The sequence below is a fragment of the Leptopilina heterotoma genome, unplaced genomic scaffold, assembly GCF_015476425.1.
Source record: "Leptopilina heterotoma isolate Lh14 unplaced genomic scaffold, ASM1547642v1 Lhet_24, whole genome shotgun sequence".
Classification (NCBI taxonomy): domain Eukaryota; kingdom Metazoa; phylum Arthropoda; class Insecta; order Hymenoptera; family Figitidae; genus Leptopilina; species Leptopilina heterotoma.
In genome coordinates, this window is record NW_025110956.1 from 4,641,171 (window position 1) to 4,661,324 (window position 20,154).

Genomic DNA, 20,154 nt, shown 5'->3' on the forward strand with positions numbered 1-20,154 from the left:
ACATTGAAACTTTCAAATGAAAGTTTCATTGTTTCAATGAAACGTTTCATCACTCACAACCCTACCATGATGGAAGCATGTAACCTAACCTCAAATACGAGAGAAAATTTTGACACGAAAATAAAAGACTTATTTAAAGATAGTTAATAAAAATTTTATACTAATTTGAAAGAATATATTTAATACTTGAGAATTATTATGATTAATTAATAGTAAATCACGAGATTTATAGTTGAAAATAATGAAAAATATAGGAGGTTACGCGAGAAGTTGTTCTCTAGGAAAGTTCACATACAAAATGGCGGCTCTTCATGAGAGCTGCTTCCTGATTGGCTGAGAAACTGAATACAAAATTTAGCGGGAATTCAAATTGTATACGATTTAATCGTTTTTTACTTTATTACAAAGTGCATCAAGAAAATTCGTGTATTTTTATTAAAACCATAATAATATTGTAAGAAATGGGAAAATTAATTAGAGTATTTTGTAACAAGAAAATAAGAAAAATAGTCTTGATGAAAAATTTTCAATTTAAAATTACTGGTAAAATTTAAATAACCAATCAAAATCTCTCTTCCAAACATGCGCACTTAAATTTGTTTTTGTTTTGATCTTGCAATTCGTGCATAACCTACAATTCTGTGACGCAAAAAGATAAGAGAACTCGTGATTTGTAAACAAAGTGTGCAAAAAATTTTTAAATTATTAATTTTTTTTTACAATTAGAAAAGTTTTTTACATTTATATTATGAAAATATATATTTTATTTTAAGACAAATTTGACGGGAATAATTATTTTATAAAGTGAAAATGGTTTGGTTCGTTACTTTCGAAAACAAGAAAGATGTCAATCTTCCTCCCGAGGCAATTTCAAGGAGACTTTCCTTCGGAAAAGGAAAAAGGATAAGTAAGTTATTAGAATTCCAGAGAAACCTAAATACTTTAAGGTTTAAAATATTTCTTAATAATGTAAAGATTTCTTTTGCCATTAAAATTTAAGTTTCTCTGCAATGCAATTATTCTCAAATTGTTTATATCTTTCAGGTTTGTTTCCGTATTTTTTCATTGCCTGTTTGGCTGTTTTTTACGTTGCCTGTTTATCTGCACTGTTTTTTAAACAAATAACAACTTGGTTGGTATATGAATTAAATTCAAATTCTACTGACATTGTTATATTAGGACCAGAGGTATCTTTTTTGAATACAACTTCCACTTTTTATCTATCATTTACAATTGATGCTTGGTTATTCCGAAAAATGAGTAATTTACCAATTACAAATAAAAAATTAATCAAGCTAACTCGACAATTAAGTCCCGCTTATGTGAGATACGGTGGCACTTCGGCCGATTGTCTTTATTTCAATGAGGTAAGTAATTTCAGATTTTTGTTAATTTTGTCAAAAATTTCGTATACTTTTAGTTTTTGAAATTTAACAATATGTTTTTGCAAACTTTAAACTTGGTATTTTTAATTTTTGAAATTAGACATTTTTTTTGCAGACTTTAAACACTGAGGAAACAATATTGAAATCAATAAATGGTGAAGATATTAGCAAATTTACGATCTCAGAAAAAGATTTTCATTCTCTTTATGAATTTTCGAAAATGGCAAATTTAAGGATGATTTTTGACCTGAATGCTTTAATTCGTAATCCGGACGGTAGTTGGAATGATTCTAATGCTAAGAAAATTATTCAATTCGCTAGAAAATCGAAAATGAATATAGACTGGGAATTGGGAAATGGTCGAGTATTTTTTTTATCAAAAAATATTTGTAAATAATTGAATTCCTTCGAAGAATTTTTTATTTATAAAACTAATTAAATCCTTGCGAAAAATTTTATTAAATTTTTTAAAAATCTTAATTAAATTCTTTAATAATAAATCTTTTAATAATTTTAATTGAAAATTTTGAACGTTATTAAATTTTATGTAGAATTTCTTTCAAGTTTTTAAAATAATCGTGTTTGTAGAATTAAATTCCTCCGAAAAATTGTATAACTTTAGAAAATAATTTAATTGTTGCGACGAATTTTATTAAAAATTTTGCAAATACTTGAAATGTTTCCAAGAATTTAATTAAATTAAAAAAATAGGTATATTTAAATTTTTTCAAGAAATTTAATTAAAAATAACTAAATAATAATAAGCAAAATTTGTCGATAATTTAAAAAAATAATTGAATTCTTTGCAGAAATTTAATTAAAATTATATTGAAAATATGAAAATAATTAAATTCTTGCGAAGAATATTATTCAATTTTTTTCTAAAAATAATTGAATTTTTTGCAGATTTTTATTAAAAGAAAAAAATTGTTCCGAAAAATTTTTTAAAAATATTTAAATTCTTTCCAGTAATTTAATAATTCAATAAATTAAGAATTTAAAAAATAATTGAATTCTTTTAATAAATTATATTAAAATTTTAAAAAATAATTGAATTCTGGCAAGAAATTTTATTAGAATTTTTAAAAATAATTGAATTCTGTCAAAAAATTTAATTAAAAGTTAATTGATAATAATTCAATTCTAATAAAGAAAGTCTTATTAAAATTTTTAAAATTGAATTCTTTGGAGAAATTTAATTAAAATTATATTGAAAATATGAAAATAATTAAATTCTTGCGAAGAATATTATTCAATTTTTTTCTAAAAATAATTGAATTTTTTGCAGATTTTTATTAAAAGAAAAAAATTGTTCCGAAAAATTTTTTAAAAATATTTAAATTCTTTCCAGTAATTTAATAATTCAATAAATTAAGAATTTAAAAAATAATTGAATTCTTTTAATAAATTATATTAAAATTTTAAAAAATAATTGAATTCTGGCAAGAAATTTTATTAGAATTTTTAAAAATAATTGAATTCTGTCAAAAAATTTAATTAAAAATAAATTGATAATAATTCAATTCTAATAAAGAAAGTCTTATTAAAATTTTTGAAATTGAATTCTTTGGAGAAATTTAATTAAAATTATATTGAAAATATGAAAATAATTTAATTTAATTTAATTTAATAATTCAATAAATAGTTGAATTCTTTTAAGAAATTTTATTAAAATTTTTAAGAATAATTGAATTTTATCCAGAAATTTAATTAAAAATGAATTGATAATAATTCAATTTTAATAAAGAAAATTTTATTAAAATTTTCTTAAATAATTGAATTTCTGAGTAAAATTGTTTTAATACTTTTTAAAATAATTGAATTCTTCCGAGAAATTCTAAAAAAAAATTGTATTGAAAATAATTGTATTCCTGCGCAGAGTTTCATTATTTATTTTAAATAATTGAATTCTTGTGATGAATTTTATTAAAATTTTATTGAAAATAATTGTATTCCTCCGAAGTGTTTAATTATTTATTTAAATAATTGAATTCTTGCAATAAATTTTATTGAAATTGTATGAAAAGAATTGAATTCTTCTGAAAATTTTTATTATTTATGAAAATAACTTAATTGTTGCGAAGAATTTTACTATTTATAAAAATAATTGATTTGCTTCGAAGAATCTATTAAAATGTGAGAAAATAATTGAATTCTTTCAAAGAATTTTATTAAAATTTTTGATAATAAACAATAATAATTAATTATTTACTTAATAATTGAATTTTTTAAATTTTGAATCTGAAATTATTTAAAAATTAAATATTAATCGAATAGTTTTTCATTTTCAGAGCCACCAAATTTTCCATTATTATTTAATACAACAATTTCAGCCGAACAATTGGCAAAAGATTATTGTCATCTAAGATCATTATTAAATTCTCAAGATTACAAAAACAGTATTTTAGTCGGTCCTGAAGTTAATCAAGTCGGTGGACCTCATTTCAATGGAGAAAATTATACAAGAATATTTCTAGAAAATTCCAAACAAAGTACAAATTATGTTACTTGGCATCAGTATTATTTAAGAGGCGAGGACGCAAAAGTAAAGGATTTTTTAAATGTCACAACATTCAATTATTTACCCTATTTAGTCAAATCTATGCAATCTGCTATTGACAATTCAGGAAATAAAATTCCAATGTGGCTATGTAAGTAAAATAAGCAATTTTTAATTTAATTTAATGACAAATGAAAAATAATTTAGTAATTTTTCTAAACACAACAAAATTATGTATAATTAATAATTTCTAATTTTTTTTTCCTTTGCAGCTGAAACAAGTTCCGCTTTCGATAGAGGTGCACCGGGAATTTCTGATCGATTTATCGCAGGATTTTTATGGTTAGATAAATTGGGCTACTGTGCAAAAGCAGGAATAAAAGTGATAATCAGACAAACACTTTACGGTGGGAATTATGCAATGATCTCAGAAAATTTAACACCAAATCCCGATTGGTGGATTAGTCTAATTTATAAGACTTTTGTTTCCAATAAAATTTTGGAAATTTCAACAGAAAATAATTTTGGAGCAACACGACTCTATGCTCAATGTTCGCCGGAGAATTTTTCTCCCAACAGTGTCACAATTTTTGGTGTTAATGTTAAGGAAAATTCCACAAGAATTTCGTTAGAAGATATTTCAATATTTTCTAAAAGTAAAATATCTCTGTATATACTCACAGCTGACAATTTACTGTCTAGGTAAAAAATACTCTTTTCTTTGTTTCAATAGTTTTATTTTTAAATTGTAGTAATAGTTTTGATATATTTTCATTTTTGACAAAAATTTAATTGCAGGTCAATTAAAATGAATGGCAGGGTGTTGGGATTATTGCCAAATGGCGATTTGCCTCTGTTTACGCCAATACTTCTCAAAGATAATGAGAAAATTATCACAATGCCAGCGTATTCAATGATTTTTATTATTATTCACAATGTAAGTATTCCAATTTGTTGGTAAATAAAAAGATTTCTACTCAATTACCTGGTTCATCTATTTTTTCTCACTGTGACAATTTATGCCACAGGTCAGGAAATTTAGGGAAAAGTCAGGGAAAGAAGAATTGCTCAGAAAAATTGGGGAAAAGTAAAGGATTTTAAAAATTAATTATTAAAAATAATGGATTTAAAGAAGAATTTTTGGTTAAAAATACAAAATAAAATTGAATTTTGAAGAAGATACAAATTATTGCAGAAATTCAATTATTTTTAAAAGCAATCAAATTCTTCGCAGAAATTCAATTATTTAAAATTTTTTTTTTAAATTCTCGTCAAAATTTCAATTGTCTTTATAAATAATAAAATTCTTCTCCAAAATTCAATTATTTTCAAAAATTTTAATAAAATTCTTGTCAAAATTTCAATTATTTTCAAATAATTTCCTTAATTCATTAATTTTCAATATCAACTTTTTTTTATAGAATTATTTAAAAAAAATTCCATTATTTATAAAACTTCTTAATAAAATTCTTCGCAAACATTCGTCTAAAAACAATTTTCTCTTACCAATAATAATATTTTTCACAAGAATTCAATTATTTAAAAGCAAAAATTAATAACATCCGTTGCAGGAATTCAATTATTTTCATAAATAATAAAAATTTCACAAGAATTCAATTATTTGCCAATTTTTTTTTTATAAATTTCTTCCCAATAATTTTATTATTTTCATAAATAATAACACATTTTTTACAGAGATTCAATTATTTTCATAAATAATAAAACTCATCGCAGAATTTCAATTACTTTTAATACAATTTTAATCGAATTTCTTGAAAACTGTAATTATTCTTAAGAATTTTATTAAAATTCGTTGAAAAAAATTTATTTAAAAATGAATTCCAGTTAAAATTTTAGATAAAAATTGAATTGAATGTTATTAAAATCATTGTAAAGTGAATTTCTAGAAAGAATTGAATTTTAAAAACAATTTTAATTAAATTCGTCAAAAAGAAAAATTTGTTTACCAATAATAATATTTTTCCCAAGAAATCAATTATTTAAATTTTAAAATAAAAATTAATAACATTCATTGCAGGAATTCGATTATTTTCATAAATAATAAAATTTTCACAAGAATTCAATTATTTGACAATTTTTTTATAAATTTCTTCTCAATAATTTCATTATTTTCATAAATAATAAAATTTTTTACAGAGATTTAATTATTTTCATAAATAATAAAACTCATCGGAGAATTTTAATTAATTTTAATACAATTTGAATCGAATTTCTTAAAAACTGTAATTATTCTTAAAAATTTTATTAAAATTCGTTAAAAAAAATTTATTTTAAAATAAATTCCACTTAAAATATTTAGATAAAAATTGAATTGAATGTTATTAAAAGCATTTTAGAGTGAAGTTTTAGAAAGAATTGAATTTTGAAAACAATTTTAATTAAATTCGTCTAAAAGAAAATTTTTTTTACCAATATTAATATTTTCCCCAAGAATTCAATTATTAAAAAAAAAATTAATAACATTCGTTGCAAGAATTTAATTATTTTCACAAATAATAAAAAAATTCTTTAACTGAATTCAATTATTTTCATAAATAATAAAATTCTTTAACTGCGAATTCAATTATTATTTTGAATATAATTTTTTAATAAAATTCTTCCGAAACAATTTAATTATTTTTATAAATTTCCATCACATTTTTTAAAAATAATTCAATTATTATCCAAAATTTTTATAAAATTCCTCGCATAAATTAATTACAATTTTAATAAAATTTTTAGAAAAAATTTAATTACTTTGAAAATCTTATGAAAATTTTATATAATAATTGAATTATTTTCAATACAATATTTTAATTAAATGCCTCTTTAAAAAATTCCAGGAATTGAATTATTTTCATAAATTGTAAAATTCTTCAAAGGAATTTAATTATTTTCAAAAATTTTAATAATATCCTTCTCAAGAACTATTAAATAATTTTTACAAATAATAAAATTTTTCACAGGAATTCAATTATTTAAAATAAGAATTAATAAAATTCGTTGCAAGAATTTAATTATTTTAATTATTTTTTATAAATAATAAAATTCTTCGCAGGATTTCAATTATTTTTAATATATAATTTTAAATCAATTCCTCGGAAAATGTAATTATTTTTAAAATTTTTATTAAAATTCGTCGAAATTATTCAATTATTTTAATATTTGTTGATAAAGTTCTTATAAGAATTCAATTTTAAGAAATATTCAATTATTCAATAAATTATTTATTTTCTTATGTATTTAAATAATTAAATTCTCGTAGAATTTAAAAAAAATTAATTTTTAATTCGAAAATTCTCGAAGAATTTTTTTTAAAATTATTAAAAATAATTGATTTAAAGGAGAATTATAGTTATTTTTTAGAGTTATGTTAATCAGAATATTCTTTTGGGGGCAGCGAAAAAGTCAAAATTTTGTCTGGAAATCAGGGAAAAGTCAATGAAAAACAAAATTAAATTTTTGTGGCAAACCTGTCTATATATTTCCAAATTGTAATTAATGTTACTCAATCCTATTGATAGTTTCAACCAAATTATTTGTGTTTGTGTGTTTACTCAGCGTTTACCAATCCGAAAACAATAGTTAAAATAAGAATGAATGAATGCGTAAGCGTGTGTGAGTCACGTGACATCTGTTGTACTATGCGTTTTCCCGCCGTCGCCATTTTACGAGCTTTACGCATCTGGATTATTACAACAATGTAAACAACGATTTGAATCATTTCCCCATATCTGTCAAAATAGTGATAAAATTACAACTATTATAAAAGAAAGTGATAATTCGCGTACAATAGGAAAAAGTAAATTTGCCCTTTTACTCGATTCTATTCTCGTGACAGGTAAATAATCGAAATTACGCGCATCATCACATCAAGTGAGTAGCGTCCTAACCTAAATCATTTCTTTTCACAACATTCTAAAAAATAGAATAATTCTCTAAAACTTACCAAATTTACATAAGGAAAGAAACGTTGTTTATTCGGTTATGTGCGTGAATTTGTTGAATGTCATAAATTTTCATGAAGAATTTCTAGAAATTCGGTACAAATTTAAGGTGTGTCAAATATGTAAAGACTGGAGTGTCAATTGCGTCTCTAAACATGGAATACGACTCGGAGTCAAGTTATGAGGGTCGTCTACGAGATTTAGAAGCACCAGAGGAAATTCCTAGTCGTCATCGTAGTCAACAAAATGAACAATCACATCAGATTGTCGAATCTGCTTCCTGGCATCCCCTCGAGAATGCTACAGCACAACCTAAAGTTCCTTTTGGAATTGTCAACAGGTCACTTTCATCCCAGGTAAATATATTGTATTTTTGATCAATTTATTATGTTTGAGAATGTGAATTTTCAAATTTTCTATATTCAAAAAACACGAATTTCTTTCTTATATGGTGTGAATATTATTAAAAAGTGAATATTTCTTTTGTGCTTAATCTGTAATGACAAACTGCATTTGGTACAGGATTTATGCACGTAAGTTCTTTTCTTTCATTCAAACAAATATGAACATTTTTTAATATAATTCAAAAAATTTATGCAAATAATATTGGTAATTGTATAATTTTTTAATTTTTTGTATATTTCAAAAGTTCTGAACGTTCAAATGAATGAAACTTATTTATTTTTTTCTTCAAATATAATGTTTATTACAATCTTGCGTCATATGTCAAAAAAAAAAAAATGAAATCTATGAAACTTTAAAAATAATTCTCTGCAAGAATTCCATTAGACCTTTTTACAAATAATAAAATTCTTCACAGAAATTCAATTATTTAGGAAAAATGTAATGAAATTCGGTGCTTGAATTTAATTATTTTCATAAATAATAAAAATCTTCAGATGAATTAAAACATTTTGAATATAATTTTAATAAAATTCACCGCAAGAATTCAATTATTTCTACAAATAATTACATTTTTCACAGGAATTCAATTAGTTTAAATATAATTTTAATAAAATTCTCCGCAAGAATTCAATTACTTTTACAAATAATAAAATTTTAAAAGAAAATCAATTATTTTGAATATAATTTTGATAAAATTCGTTGCAAGAATACAATTATTTTTAAAAATAATAAAGTTTTGAAAAAAATTCAATTATTTAAAAAAAATTGAATAAAATTCATTGCAAGAATTTAATTAATTTTACAAACAATAAAAATGTACAGATGAATTCAATTATTTTTACAAATAATAAAAATCTACAGATGAATTCAATTATTTTGAAAACAATAATTTAAAAAAAATTCTACGCAACAATACAATTATTTTTACTAATAATAAAATTTTAACAAAAATTCAATTATTTTGAATATAATTTTAATAAAATTCGTTGAAAAAATTCAATTATTTTTAAAAATAATAAAAATGTACAGATGCATTCAATTATTTTGAATATAATAATTTTAATAAAATTCGTTGCAATAATTCAATTATTTTTAAAAATAATAAAGTTTTAACAAAAATTCAATTATTTAAGAAAAATTTAATAAAATTCTCCGCAAGAATTCAATTATTTTTACTAATAATAAAATTTTAACAAAAATTTAATTATTTTGAATTTAATTTTAATAAAATTCTCCGCAAGAATTCAATTATTTTTACAAATAATAAAAATGTACAGATGCATTCAATTATTTTAAATATAATAATTTTAATAAAATTCGTTGCAAGAATTCAATTATTTTTACAAATAATATTTTTACAAAATTATTTTTAATACAATTTTAATTGAATTTAAATAATTGAATTCTCTTAGAATTTTCTAATAATACCTACTTGATTTAAAAATAAATTTCAGTTAAAATTTTAGATAATAATTGAATAATATTTGCGTTAGAATAAGAATTTTTAGAAATAATTCAATTTTAAAAGTTTTTAGTATTTAAATAATTGAAAATTATAATTTTTTGTAGAACTAAAAATTATTAATTATTTATTTTAAAAAATTAATCTTTTCAAAAATTTTAATTTTTTGAGTGTTGTTAAATTCTTGTTCAAAATTGGAAAATAGTGGTTTTAATTTCCAAGTTTCGAATATTTGTCAAATTTAATTGAATTAAATTTTATATTAAAAAAAAATTATGTTTTTACATTTAAGTATATTTTTGTAACGTACTTTTGAAGAATTCTAATTAAAAATTTGGGAAATAATTGAACTTGAGAAAAAATTAGAATTGAAGTTATTACCAGAATAAGAAGAAAAATGAATTTTTTTTTATGGAAATCAGGAAAAAGTCAGAGAAATACAGAATCAATTTTTGTGATTTATGTGAATCGACTAAAAACCGAATTTTTTAGTTGTCAAATTTAATTTTTAGATGGCAACTTTTTTACTACTTTTTGCCACTTTTTTTAAAATTAATTATTGAGCATGAAGCCTGTAAATGTTGAATTTTAGTTTTTAATTTCTGTTACAATCAGTAATTACTGAAAGTAAATAAAACATAATTCATTTGAACGTTTAACACTTGTGTATATTTTTGTATAATTTTTTAGACAACTGAAATCGAAAAAAAAATTGTTATTTTCTAAAATAAAAATCTAAAAATTACTCCAATTCCCCAGGTAATGGAATATTATCGCAAGTACTCTCAGAATTCAAATTTGGAACAATATTTCTCAATACCCGGCTCGAGTGCAACTTCTGAGGAAATAAAATACTACTACAGTCTTTACGAAATAAATCCAAAACCCAGTGACAATGGACAAAAGTACAGAGACTTTAATTTAAAAACCTGCGTTCCAAAGGAGAGACGTAAATGGGTGAGACCACCGCTTGTTGGTCAATCGTCAGGAAACGATGCATCTGGAATGTACGTTCGTCCTCTTGCCGATCCACAATCACCGCCTCCACACGACATAAGTCGAATCACGCCCGAAACAATTCCCGAGGAACGAAGTGAATGTCAAGAAACACCGACAGACGTCACCGAGAGAAAAGTGTCGTCCCCAACGTCAAGTGTCACGTCCCACAAGCCCCTCGAGTGGGACAGTGGAGCGGACGTCGGCTATTTCGCCAACACACCGAACAATAAGCAAGACAATAAAAAATTGAGTACAATCGAGAGAATGGCATTGGCGAGAGGTTGTTCCGCAGCACTGAGACTCGATCCCGAAGGAACAACCGAATCTGGAAAAATCCAATCCGGAAGAATATCCTCCAAGTCACTGATGAAACCCGAGGCAAATTCAACAGCAATTGTCGAAAATATCTCCGGTTCCGAGAGTGAAATTGAAATAACTCCCATTGTCAAGAATCACTTACCTGGTGTTATTACGGGAAACGACATTAAATCCGACGAGAAAAAAATTCGAAGGTGTCTCAACGACGAGAATCAAGCGAAAAATACCATTTGTGATACACCAAAGTCGTCGGGTTTGTTCAAAGTCCCTCTGGGTCCTCTAGGTTCACCGACGAAGACACGGAAAGTAACTCCAGTGAATTTCGACGCTGACATGTCTCCCCTCAAGAAAAGTAGTTCCATGAATATCATTGCAATGCCAGGCGTGAAGCTCCCACTGAAAAGAAGCCAAAGTGATCTGAATCTCCATCTCGGCGACAAGAACAAAGCCCTGCCTCGACTGATCTTCAATTCCACCTCCTCGATAGCGACCGTCGTCAATAAACCCATAACCTGCGACAAAGTAATTCAAACAACTCTCAACATCTCCCAGGAGTCAGTCGGCGTTCAAGTCTCCGTCCTCGACGAAGAGCGACCACCGCTACCAAAAAGAGGAACCAGTTTAAATCAAAAACCCGGAAATCTCCAATCAATTCTCAAAAATTCACAAAACACTTACAAAATCCAACGGAACGACACCACCACCCAAACATCGAAATCAAAAGAATCCAAATCCTCCCAAAGTGAGGAGACAAGAAATTCCAGTTCAGAAACCGATTCGTCGACAACGCCTCAACACGACGACACCGTGAACGTTCCCGGTCGAGCCAACAGTTTCGAATACTTCCCCGGTCACATCTACGAAAACGTCCCCAACGGCAGCACCAGCCACGTCTCCACAGTCAGCACCGGACGATCCAATTCCACAATGCCCAACACCAGCTCCAGCATCGACGAGAAACTCTGGGGCGAATCCGACAGTCTCGTCCGCGACCTCGAGCGAAGCGTCAACATTCTCAAAAGTCTCGTCGACGCCAACAAATGCGACAAGACCGTGAAAAAACGTCTCATCCACCACGTCGTCAAGCGACTAGTCACCGCAAAGTACACCGACGACAAAATCGAACACAACCTCGAGGAGAACGTCCCCTGGAATCCGGACGACGCCCGCAAAAAAGTCTACCGCGCCGAAATCATTCAAGCCCTCGCCAAGAAGCAAAACACCACCGACTCTTCAGACGACTGGAAATTCCAAAAGTCGAAAGAAAAAACCGCCACTCGAACCTTGAAGGAAATAATCAACCTCGAAAGCAGTGCCAGTGAGAAATTCCTCCCCAACACCGAACTCGACGGAAGAAAAGCGAGAATGGGCCTCCGAGTCGAAGACTGCGATCGAAGTACACCCTCCGAGCAGAACAAAAGCGAAAGTTCCGAGTGCTTCCTCCCCCAGAGGAACTACACCAAAAATATGTTCTGTATCAAGAAAAAATGCGATACCACAACGACTAATAGTTCCCCCGATCAGAATCTCAATCCCGAGCCGAACGACTGGCGACTACCGACCACCGTCTCCGAGAGGAATTTCGAACTACGAAGATGCAGCAATTCAGACTCGGGCGATTCGAAATTGGTGAGTTACGCCGAAATGGAGAAGAAGAACCAACTCATCTGGATTACGAACGAAATCAGTCACTTGTCGAACTTGAAAAAATTACTCGAACAACCGAAGAAGTTGGAACGGGGAAAAACGTCTCCCAGGAAGACAAAGACTAGAGGGGGTTGTATCCACACGGAGCAAAAGGGACCGTCGACCAGTGACTGCCTGAATGAAAATTGGTCCTCCCATTGCAACCTGGCTGTAATTCCAAAGGAGAAGTACAAGAAGACGAGGAATAGTTTCACTCAAACGGCCAATGACGTGGGAGAGAGTTTCTCGAAGACTAGCAACGGAGTGAATGTCACCGAGAGTCAGATGTCTGCGAAATCCATTAATATTGGACTTCAGACTTTGCCTTCGCTTTTTTCTTCTGGAGTTTCGTTCGATTCGTCTGGTCAAACTCTGGAGCAGCGGACGGATCGGCGAAACGATTGTCGAAACGATCGACAAAATGATTGTCGAAACGATCGTCAAAATGATTATCGAAACGATCAACGAAACGTTCGTCAAAATGGTCACCGAAACGATTGTCAAAACGAACAAAGAAACGATCAGCGAACCGATCAAAGAAACGTTCGTCAAAACGGTCATCGAAACGATTATCAAGATCAGCGAAATGTTCGTCAAAATTTTCGAAACGAAAAAAATGTTTGTCACTGTCATCATCATCATAATTCGAAAATTGCCCCCTGTTCGAAAAATATCCCCCTGTCGCCGTCGAAACCTCGAGATCAAAACTTCTACCGTCAGGATTCAACCGACGAAATTTGTGAGAATTTCGCGATGTTGAATTTACCACGAAACGGAGACGAGAACTCGAAGCAAAAGGAAACAAAAAACCATGTCAACGCATCACGCTCGAAATTCCCTTGCGAAAATTCGCAAAATTGCCGGCATTCTTCGTTCAAGTCAGAGGAGGAGGAAATTTCGGAGAAAAGCAAAAAAGAAAAGCAGAAAATCTGCGAATATTGTCATGGGGAAAAAGTGAACACTTCCCGATGTGAAAGCGAAGAAAGCGGAGAAAGAGAAAAACTTCAGGACGACGCCTCTTTATCCGAATTTAGCCAAAAATCATTCAAAAGTCAGCAGAAAACCACCTCTTCGGAAGATTGCATCTGCGATTATCGTCAAGATAGAAAAAAAAATTGTTTCTGTAGTGAGAGGAGGGAAAATTGTAATTACCCCCCTCGAGTGGAATTATTGCAACGAAAGGAGCAAACGAGACCGTATTATTTGACAAATTCGAATGAGAAGAAACAATCGAGAATTGTTGTTGAGCAAACGAATAGAAAATGTCGATGTGAAAAGGATTGTGTTTGTTCGGTGAATGATGAGAGATTGAAACATCGAGAAGAAGAAGAGAAGAGAGAAGAGAGAAGAAAGAGAAGAGAGGGTAAAAATGACGAAAGACTGAAAATGACGCCGGAGAAAAGTTGTAAATGTTGTCGCACTTGTGGGACAATGTATCAGAAGAATCGGAAATGCGATTGTAGGATAAATTATCCGAAAGCTGTGGCTTATGAATTGACGTTCATGGAGGAGAGTAGAGAGAGGAAAAATGTCTCGAAATCGGAGAACGAGGAGATTATTAGGGGATTGAGGAAGGTTTCGTCGGCGAATTCTTTGCCGTTTACGGCGAGATCTGGAACTTGTTCATGTGAAGATGGAAAGAATTTGGCGCAAAATAAGGAGAAAAAAATTACACTTCAGGTAAGAAGTTAAGAATTTAGAATTTTTAGTAAATTATTTTGTCGCTTCAAATTCAATAATTCTAATACTTTCGAAATTTATTCGCCCCCAAAATTTTGGACGTAATTTTGAACGTAAAATTCAAATACTCTCGTATTTGAATTTGGATCGATAAATTATTTATTCGTTCCCAAAATTTTTTGAAGAAATTTACTTCTCTTCTTCTCAAATTCAAAATTACATTTTGGAGTAATATTTTTCAAATTGAGTATATTTTTTCGTGTATTTTTTTTAATTACTTGATTCAAAACTAAATTTTCTAACCTGGATTTTTTTTTGTCGTTTCTTACTAAAGATTTTTAAATTCTAATAGAAACATAAATATTAATTAAAATATTTTTTTCAGGAGTGTTTGGCATCCAACAAGCCTCGTTTCCTCGACAATATCGAGACTCGTCAACAGTATTTAAATGAAATTTCTCATCTACGCGAAATGAAAAAAGAAAAACGAGTACAATTGTTGGCCATGGCCAGTTCTTCGAGTCTTCTGAAACCAACGAAATTAACAAAGTCTACAAGTAAGAGAGAAAAAAATATTAATATTGAATTTGAATATTTCATTTGCGATTCTATTAAAATTCTAGATTGAAAATTTTACAATTAATTCTGAAATTCGGATTAAAACGAGGATGAAGTTGACAACGTTTATTATCAACGATTGAGAGAAAAAAGTACAGAGTGGAAAATTTTTTATTTTCGAATATAATCTTCAATGTTTGGAAAATTTTAAATTCTGAATTTGAAAAATTTATTTATTAAGTATATAATTTTATGAAAGAATTAAATTTATAGAATTAATTTCCAATTAAATAAAAATTTTTTTATTAAATTATTAAATATTATTAGAATAAAAATTCAATTATTTTTATAAATAGTAAAATTCTTCGCAGAAATTCAATTAATTTGGAGACAATTTTAATATTATTCAAATATGTAAAAAATATTAACTTCAATTTTTAAATAATTTCAGATTCAAAATTTAATAAATTCACTTAATAAGTTCATAATTCATTATAATTATTTATTATTCTCATAAATTTTAATAAAAATTCTTCACAAACAATTGAATTTTATCAAAATTTTTTAAAAAATTCTTCTCAAGGATTCAATTATTTTCAAAACATTTGATACACTTCTTTAGAAGAATTCTATTATTTTCAATGGAATTTTTTTTACTGAATTGGTAAAAAAATTTGTAATTTTTTTTAAATAATTCAATTATTTTAAAAATTGCAATAAAATTCTCATTAAGAATTCAATTATTTTAATAAATAATAAAATTCTTCTCAGGAATTCAATTATTTTTGAGACAAATTTTTAATTAAATTTCACAAAAGGATTCAATTATTTAAAAAAATTTCCATAAAAAACTAATCCAAAATCCAATTATTTTTATACATAATATAATTCTCCGCAGAAATTCAATTATTTTCAATATAATTTAAATGAAATTCCTTGGAAGAATTTTATTATTTTAACAAATTTTTATTAAATTTGTCGAAAGAATTCAAGCGTTTCCAAAAATTTTTATACAATTCTTTCCAAGAATTCAATTATTTTTAATGCAATCTTAATTAAACTCCTCGAAAGAATATTAATTTTCTTCGAAACCATATTAAATTTTTTTCAAAGATTTAAATAAAATTCTGGACAAGAATTCAATTATTATTTTCATTATTGTCATAAATAATAAAATTGTTCGGAGAAATTCAATTATTTTCAGTAAAATTTTAATTAAATTTCTCGAAAGAATTAAAATTTTTTGAAACAATTGAATTTGTATTTTTACAAATGTTTTAATTTTTTATTTTATTATTTTCGTAAATAATAAAGTGCTTCGAAGAAATTCAATAACTTTCTAAAATTTTAATAAAATTCTTCGAAACAATTCAATTACTTTTATAAAACTTCTCTGAAATTCAATTATTTTTAATACAATTTTAATAAAATTTTTTGAATGAATTGAAATATTATCAAAAATTTAAAAAAAAATTCTTCTTAAGCATTCAATTATTTTCAAAACCTTTGATACATTTCTTTAGGAGAATTCAATTATTTTTAATACAATTGTAACTAAATTCTTCGAAAGAATTTTAATTTTCTTCGTAACAATTCAATTATTTTAAAAAACTCTAATAAAATGTTTTAAAAGAATTTAATGTTTTATCAATAATTAATAATTTAATAGTATTTAATAGTAAATTATTAATTACAATAATTAACAGCATCGATTAGATTCAAAAAAATGAAAGAAATCTTTTGAAAGAAATAAATTATTTTGAAAAATTGTAATAAAATTCTGAGAAGAATTTAATTATTTTCTAAAAATTGTAATAGAATTCAATAATCAATATGTTTAATTACAATTATTAACAAACATGATTATTTTAAAAATTTGAAAAATTAAACATAATTTATAAAATTCAATTCTTTATAAAATGAAATTATTTTTAAAATTTCTATTAAAATTATTAAAGAAATTCCATTATTTTCAAAAAATTCAAAGAAATTCTTCTATTCAGTTCAATTATTTTCTAAAATTTTTATAAATTTTTTCCTGAAAATTCAATAAATTGTATTGAAAATAATTATTTTCAATACAATTTATAATTTTGAAAACTAACTTCAAATTGTTGACAGATTTGCAAAAATACAACATTTATTAATATAGAAGATAAATATTTATAGATTATATTTTACTTTAATTTATTAAATAGATTTAAAGTTACTGTGTAATTTGAAAATTATACTAATTGAAAAATTATTTTATCAGATCACGTGCAAAGGAAACTGACGACGGCCGACATGAAGGAAAGATTACGTAGAAGATACATGAGGCTAAACGAGGTACGATCAAAGCGAAGGCAACTGGAAAAACAAGAAGAATTTCGTCGCAATAATCTGATGGCCAAAATATTTGGCAAAAAACTGCAGCAAAAAGTATTGCAGGGCCAAGTCGATTTGTCGCAAAGTGTAAGCGTCATCTCAAATCTATAGTAATAGTAATAGTAGTATAGTAACAATAGTAGCAGTACCAGTAGCAAAAATATTTATATTACAGATACATAGATATATATAGTATATATTCTAGATGAAAAAAATGCCTTGCGATTGAACAAAATTTTATTTGCAACGACGAATAATTCGGAATTTATTTATTATATTATTACAAAAAGAAAAAAAGAATTTTCAATTCCGAATATTATACGTCATTGCTCTCTAATTTTGACTATTTTTATAAAAAAAAATTTAATATTCGATGAAAAAAAATCTCCACTACACAATTAGTATTATCGGCAAAGAAAAAAAGTAGTCTTTAGGAGATTATTCTATTCCAAGAATATAAGTTAAGCAAAAAAAAAGGCTAATCAATTTCCTGGTCAATTACACGCTGTTAAAAATAATCGTTACGTGTAAGTGTCGAACCAGTGACTTTGAACAATACGCAAAACACCTAAATTGACTCCACAATCTGTATTATTATTATATCTAGAGTAATAATTAGTTAGAAGTATTCGCGAGATTTCACTTCGCAATTATAATGTACATAGAGATTAGTATTTGTTTATGAACCCACCCAAGTTCAAAGATATAAAAAAAAGGAAAGTACAATTTGTATGAGATTATGAGATTCGTTCAGAGAAATCGAATTCCAAGTATTTAAAAAAGAAAATGTTCTCTCTATTTAAAGAGTATTTTAATTATTTTGGCAATTTTTAAAAATTTAGATTTATATTCTTTGCGAGCAGTTTTGTGCTTAAATTAATAAATTCAAACCCCAGTGAAATAGAATTTTATGACTTCAATGACTTCAATTATTGAATAATTGTTTATTACTCAATAGAAAACAGAAAAAAAAAATTGTAAGCAATAGATTTATCAGAAATTATTTAGCAAAAAATAGCAATTTAGCAAAAAAAAATATCGACGAATGAAATTAAAAAATTGTTCACTAGAAGACAGTAGTTTAGTACCTGAGAAAATTTGGATATTTTTTAATTAATTTAAATATTTTAATTAAAAGTTTTACTTAATTTTAAGTTTTTCTTTTTGACTTTGAATGAAACATTTTATACTAGAAGTTTAACAAGTTTTGTGTTCTTTTTGTTTTGACGTCAAAATATAGTTGAATAAAAGAGAATATTTGTATCGCAATTGGAGTCTCTTTTTTTAAATCTTTCGAAAAAAAATACTAAAGTGAAATTTTTTTTCAACCAGGAAATACGCAGAATGTCATTCTTTTTCTTGTTATGTAATTACTTAATTTGTTTACTTTCCGGTCAACCTTCAAGTTTTTTTAATTGAAGAACTTCACTTTTCGGTGTATCATTTATTATTATGCAATTAATTAAGAAAAAATTTTATTTTCAAATATTAATTTCAATTTTGGAATAATTTCAGATTCAAAATTTAAATTTTAAACAAATTCAATTATTAAGAAATTTACTAATTAATTATAATTGTTTATTGTTTTCAAAAATTTTAATAAAATTCTTCGCAGGAATTCAATTATTTTCAATGCAATTTTAATAAAATTTTTCAAAAGAATTCAATTATTTTTAAAAATTGGATAAAATTTTAATAAACTTCTTCAAAAAAATTTCATTATTTTGAAAAACTTTAATAAAATTCTTAATTATAAAGAATTTTTTATAAGAAAAAAGTTTAATGAAATACCTACTTTGAAAAAATTTAATTCTTTTCCTAAATAATAAAATTCTTTGCAGAAATTCAATTATTTTTTAAAATTTAATAAAATTCTCCGCAAAACTTCAATTATTTTTAAAAATTTTTATGAGAATTGAAATATTTTTAGTTCAATTTTAATTAAATTTCTTGAAAAAATTCTATTCTTTTCAAAAATTCTAATCAAATTCTTAGCAAAATTTTAATTATACAATTTTAATAAAATTACTCAAAAAAATGCAATTCTTTTTGTAAATTTTAATAAAATTCTTAGCAAAATTTTAATTAATAATAAGATTTCAATAATTTGTGAAATTTTTCACAGGAGTTTAATTATTTTAAAGAATTTTAATAAAATTTTTCGCAAAAACTCAATTATTTTGAAAATTTTTGATAATATTATTCATGGGAATTGAATTATTTTCATAATTAATCAAATTCTTCGCAGTAATTTAATTACTTTAAAGTATTTTAATAAAATTCTTCAAAAAAATTTTATTATTTTGAAAAACTTTATTAGGTATAAAGAATTTTTTATAAGAAAAAAATTTAATGAAATACTTTGAAAAAATTTAATTCTTTTCCTAAATAATAAAATTCTTCACAGAAATTCAATTATTTTAAAAAACTTTTGTAAAATTCTTTATAATAATTCACTTATTTTTAATACAATTTTTATGAAGTTTTAATAAAGATTTTAATTATTTTCATAAGTAATAAAATTTTTTGAAAGAATTAAATTATTTTCATAAAATAATTGGCAACATATTTTCCAGAAATTTAAATATTTTCAAAAATTTTGATAAAATTCCATAAGAATTTAAACATTTTTAATAGGTATTATTTTAATTAAATTGCTCGTTAGAATTAACTTTCTTTTAATGATTTTAATTTAATTTTTCGCAAGGAACTTAATTATTTTGAAAAATATTGATAAATCTCTTTATAAGAATTCAATTATTTCAGATTCAAAATTATAAAAGAAATATTTTCAATTAAAAACAATTTGGTTTAATTAAGTTTTGGTATTTTTTAATCTTTAAAGAA

General features: G+C 25.4%; 2 protein-coding genes across 2 annotated transcripts; both read left to right on the forward strand.

The window, feature by feature from the left end:
- The first annotated feature begins 620 nt into the window (after positions 1–620).
- LOC122502886 (heparanase-like) lies at positions 621–4,866 on the forward strand. Its single transcript, XM_043613211.1, has 6 exons — positions 621–907; positions 1,045–1,367; positions 1,501–1,744; positions 3,677–4,036; positions 4,158–4,587; positions 4,684–4,866. The coding sequence occupies exons 1-6, from the start codon at positions 811–813 to the stop codon at positions 4,844–4,846; spliced, it is 1,617 nt and encodes a 538-aa protein (XP_043469146.1). The 5' UTR covers positions 621–810; the 3' UTR covers positions 4,847–4,866.
- Positions 4,867–7,439: 2,573 nt separating this feature from the next.
- On the forward strand, positions 7,440–18,576 carry LOC122502932. The gene is made up of 4 exons (XM_043613282.1): positions 7,440–8,188; positions 10,459–14,382; positions 14,768–14,939; positions 17,195–18,576. The coding sequence occupies exons 1-4, from the start codon at positions 7,988–7,990 to the stop codon at positions 17,416–17,418; spliced, it is 4,521 nt and encodes a 1,506-aa protein (XP_043469217.1). The 5' UTR covers positions 7,440–7,987; the 3' UTR covers positions 17,419–18,576.
- The last annotated feature ends 1,578 nt before the right edge of the window (positions 18,577–20,154 follow it).